Source organism: Impatiens glandulifera, chromosome 1 (assembly GCF_907164915.1).
Source record: "Impatiens glandulifera chromosome 1, dImpGla2.1, whole genome shotgun sequence".
In the NCBI taxonomy this organism is placed as follows: Eukaryota; Viridiplantae; Streptophyta; class Magnoliopsida; order Ericales; family Balsaminaceae; genus Impatiens; species Impatiens glandulifera.
This window is the reverse complement of record NC_061862.1, coordinates 44,512,731-44,517,659: the sequence shown is the minus strand read 5'-3', so window position 1 is coordinate 44,517,659 and position 4,929 is coordinate 44,512,731. Positions and strand designations below refer to the sequence as shown.

The window sequence follows — 4,929 nt, the reverse complement described above, 5'->3', positions numbered from 1 at the left end:
TTGCATGTTACATCATAATTTAATTTTGTGATATTTAATTTATTTGCTTTTTTTTAATTCTCTTATTTCTTTTATTTTAAATTAAATATTTTAATTAACTTTCAATTTTTTATTACAAATTTAAAGTGATGAAATTCATTTTTGCTTAATAGATTCACAATACATGTTCCCTTCATAAGGAGGGACAAAAACTAAATTTTATTTTAAATATGATTATTTTATCCCTTTCTATGAAGGGAACATAATATCGTGACAAGAATATTTTTATGTAGATATAATGATAATTTTATTTAAATTGTATTTCATGAAATTATTAGTTGAATGGATAACTTAAAAATTAATTTTGGAACTCAATTGAAATATTAGATCAAAATTTGTACAAATTTCTAAGTGTGGAACTATGAAACATCTGTGATTTATTTATTTTTGTTATAAAAGGACAAATCACAAAGTGTAAAGATTTTAGCAAAATAAAAAAGGACATATCTCTTTCACATTAACAAACAATAAAATAATTAATATAAAAAAAAACTCGAAACCGTTTCGGGGAATGGGATGGTCATGGCCGTCACTATCACACATACGTATTGATTTAAATTTCTTTATTCCATGTTGATCCTGTTTTCTATTCCCTTATTTACCAATTTGCCATCATAACCTCAATATGTCACATTTCCCTATATAATTATTATTTACTTGTAAATAATTAAATATAATAACTCGGTTTTGATTGATGATAATAATTCAATGTGGCTGTTTCCTGGGGATGGAGTTTCAAATAATAATAAAATTAAAGAGTAAATAAATTTAAGGCTAAAGATTATATATTATTTTTTTACTTATATTCCAATTCAACTCAAACATTTGACTCTTAATTTTTAGAGTTTTTTGTCACTGATTTCTTCATATTATATAATTATTTTATTGACTTAAACCTTATTTTGTATGTTATTTAGATAATTACTGAATTGTTTTAAAGTAATTGTTGGATTTGAGTTATTAAAAAATAATTATATTTGAATAAAAATATATTAAAAGTAAAATATATAATAAATTTGTTATTTGAATCTATTTGGTACTATCAAAATGGTAAAAAAATAAATCATTTGATACAAAATATCCATCATATAAATATTACTTTTATAAAATTTTAACATAACTATAATAATGATAAAATAACACTTTCTAATCTTTTTTTTATATATTTTTTTTATTATTATTTTTTTTTATTTTTTTTAGATAGCTGGGTTCAGTTGCTCCTATTGAGTGCAATTAATCTCCGCGGGTTAAACACATAGCCCGTAAATACACTTAACCATTTAATCAGCGCAGAACTTATCGCCTGGCGGGCTCGAACTCATGATCTCATGGAGGCATAAGATATCCACTTTTTTTTGTCGCTACAAAAAATTATTTAATTTCAATATTTTTTTATTTATTTATGTATAATTAAAATTTCAAAATATTCAAATCATTAAGATATTAGAATATTAATTTATAGTTTTTAATATTTAAATATATTAAATAGTCAGTAGGTTTGGTAATATCATCATAATATACTTATAAAACATTTATTTAACAAATACCAAAAAAAAACAATTTAATAAAAAAAATAAAAAAAAAGTCTTCCCCTTCATTCTATTTATATCTATCTCTTTGTATAGTACGATGCTCTATATACAATTGGACTTCGTCGCTGCCAGCTACTACCGGACAGATTCTAACTTCGCCGGAGTTCATCGTCGCCGGCACTTCACGCCGCCGGCACTCTGTTGCCTTTGATTGCTTCATATCTGAGATCGACCATCACGTTCACCTAAGGTTCGGTTTGGTTTTGTTTAAGCTGTTCTTGTATTATCTTAGTTGTTTCGTTCTCAATTTGTATTTGAACAAAGCATCCGTCGGATTACTTAACTAGGAAATGACTGTATCGTATTCATTTGTGGAGATTTAATTCATTCATCAATCTGTTTTGCTGATTAATTTACTACTTGTTCATTCCTGGACGAATTGGTGAATTGCTTTTTAGGTTTTGTATCAGGAATATCTAGATCACTTTGGCTTGAAAAGTATTCTAACTATGCTCGTGAGAAGCAGTTGAATCTCTGTTTTTGTTTTGATTGAGTATTTGGAGACTTTTTCTTCATTTCTGCAACTATTGGAAGTTCTAATGGAAATGGATTTTAAGCAATAATATTGATTGAACTTTAGTTATAGGGTGTGAATGAAATTTGACTTTTTCCTGTTCTTGGCAAAAATCTAGGGTTTGGCTTTCATATGAAATAATTAATAGGTCATCTTGAAATTGTTGCATCATTTGAAAAAAATGTTAAATTAACCTGATCATTTGAAACATTTGATCTTATAGATTATCTGTTAATATTTGGAGCCTCGTGTAAATAATCTCAAGAACTTAATAGTTATTGTGCTGGGTCTATCTGTTTACTATCATTCTCTATTATACTGATAGATCCATGATAATAAATCATTCTTGCTTCTCTCAAGTCATTTCACTAGGATCTTGTGTCTATATTCTTGTTTCCAAGTGTTGTAATAACCTGTTGTTACTTTCTTCAGGTATAAATGATGTTTGAGGAAACTACACCTGATCAAACTGAAGAGATTAAGGTGAGCTTTGGATATCATTGCAATGGACTTACTAGTGATTCGTCTCACATTCAAAATGAATCTCGAAGAAACCTCGGTTCATTCCATTGCCTGTCTGGAGCAGCTTTAAGTGCCAATGCTACACTAGCCAACACAAGTATATGCAATGGTTTTATTGGAGCAGAGATACTCCCCAACTGGGACTCTCCCAAGTCATTTAGAAGAATTCCCTCATCTCCTTCTTTCTCTAAATTGGATTTATTATCATCCTCTCTTCAGAGTAACATTTCAATCTTGAGTTGTAGTCCTTCAAGTGCTAGTGAACCAAGTGATCATGATTCGTTTTTAAAATCTACAAGCTGCGTGGAAGTTGAGGTTGCAGGAGGGGCAGCTGGGGAAGACAGAGTTCAAGCTGTTTGTTCTGAAGAAAATGGCTGGCTCTTTTGTGCTATCTATGATGGATTCAATGGAAGAGATGCAGCAGATTTCCTTGCTGGTACTTTCTATGAGACCCTCTCGTTCAACCTTAGCTTCCTTGACTGGGAATTGAAACAAGATTCCGAAAGTCTTTCTGATAATAATAATAAGAAGAAGAAAAAGAGTTTATTTATGGACAGAGTACTTGACAGCCTCCAACGGGCTCTTGGCCAGGCTGAGAACGACTTCTTGTACATGGTTAAACAAGAAATGGAGGATCGTCCTGATCTAGTATCCATTGGGTCTTGCGTATTGGTTGCACTTCTCCATGGGAAGGACTTGTACATTCTCAATTTGGGCGACAGTCGAGCTGTTTTGGCTACCTACACTGATGAAACTACTTTAGGTGGCGAGAACAGGAAGTTGAATGCAATCCAGCTCACTGACAGTCATACAGTTGACAATGAAGCTGAAAGAAACCGCCTTTTACGCGATCATCCAGATGACCCTGAGACAATTGTCGGCGGAAAAGTGAAAGGAAAGTTGAAGGTCACTAGGGCGTTTGGAGTGGGATACTTGAAAAAGGTACCAACTTTGTTTCTGATTTATCTTAGGCCTTGTTTGATTATTTGGATAACCAGTAGGTTATTGGGTAAACATATCAAATAGATTATTCAAATATTTGATGACTTAAGATTTATTTTTTGGCAGAGAAAGATGAATAATGCATTAATAGGCATCCTGAAAGTGCAGAATCTTGTAAACCCTCCATATGTTTCGACTGATCCATCAGTAAATGTCCACAACATATCAGATTCAGACCATTTTGTTATACTTGGAAGCGACGGTTTATTTGACTTCTTTAGCAATGATGAAGTGGTTAAACTGGTTGATTCATACATGTTGGGAAATCCTTTTGGAGACCCAGCAACATTTCTTCTCGAAGAACTTGTTGCAAGAGCAGCTGATTCTGCAGGTACTACTACAATGATGATGATCCTAAATAAGTCCATAAAATTCCTTCATTCAGATTCTGTTTAAGAACTCCCAAATATGCATTTTCAGGTTTCAGCATGGAAGAACTAATGAGCATCCCTCCTGGTAGGAGAAGAAAATATCACGACGATGTAACTGTAATCGTTGTCATACTTGGCCCACATAAACGCACGACTAAGGCGTCCACTCGTCTGTAAGTTTTTTAAGCTGCTGATTTCTCATGTTTCTGAATGAAAAGATTGGAAATAGACACACTTCAATACCGTTGAAGTGCTGTGAACTAAGTATCTATGTATATATGTATGTTGGAGAAATATATGTCATCCAGTGCACTGGTTATACTTTTTGGGTGTTTTTCTTTTCTTTTCTTTTCTGCCTATTAGCAATATTTTTTAATAAAAATAATTTTTGGAGTTGACTTGAGCAAGTTGTTGCTTGTTTTGATTAACTGTGACATTAAAAATAATATATATATAGGGAGAATGCGGGGACTTTAGTATGGATAGAGTCCACTTGATTATTAATGTATGATAAACTTATTTATTTATAACAAGAAGCACAATTGGACATCAGAAATATCCATATTCCCCAAAACCCAAATTTGGATCTTGTTTGGCATAGAGTTAAAAAAAAAAAAAAAATTAGATTGGTGGTGATTTTATTTATTATTATATTTTTGGGTAAAAGATTTAAATTATATTAATATATAATGATAAATTATTTTTTTAAAATAAATGGTATTATAATATTTTAATTAATAAATTGATTAATTATATTTATTTTTTTTATAAAAATTCTATAAAAAAAAGAAAAGAAAAAGAAGTTAGAATTAAAGTAAAATTTTAACAAGATCCTAAGTGTGTGGAAAGGAGATCAAGCTGACACAATAAACTTATTAATTTAAGTGTT

The 4,929-nt window shown here is 30.6% G+C and overlaps 1 protein-coding gene across 1 annotated transcript; it reads left to right on the top strand.

Annotated features, from left to right (window-relative positions):
* Positions 1–1,671: 1,671 nt before the first annotated feature.
* Positions 1,672–4,433, top strand: LOC124920578 (probable protein phosphatase 2C 40). The gene is made up of 4 exons (XM_047461089.1): positions 1,672–1,821; positions 2,578–3,609; positions 3,736–4,000; positions 4,090–4,433. The coding sequence occupies exons 2-4, from the start codon at positions 2,584–2,586 to the stop codon at positions 4,215–4,217; spliced, it is 1,419 nt and encodes a 472-aa protein (XP_047317045.1). The 5' UTR covers positions 1,672–1,821; positions 2,578–2,583; the 3' UTR covers positions 4,218–4,433.
* Positions 4,434–4,929: the final 496 nt, after the last annotated feature.

Excerpts from the sequence above, each read along its gene's own strand:
- LOC124920578 (XM_047461089.1), top strand. The coding sequence starts at position 2,584 with ATGATGTTTGAGGAAACTACACCTGATCAAACTGAAGAGATTAAGGTG. Across the intron at positions 3,610-3,735 it reads GAGTGGGATACTTGAAAAAG|AGAAAGATGAATAATGCATT; the intron begins GTACCAACTTTG and ends ATTTTTTGGCAG. Across the intron at positions 4,001-4,089 it reads AAGAGCAGCTGATTCTGCAG|GTTTCAGCATGGAAGAACTA; the intron begins GTACTACTACAA and ends ATGCATTTTCAG.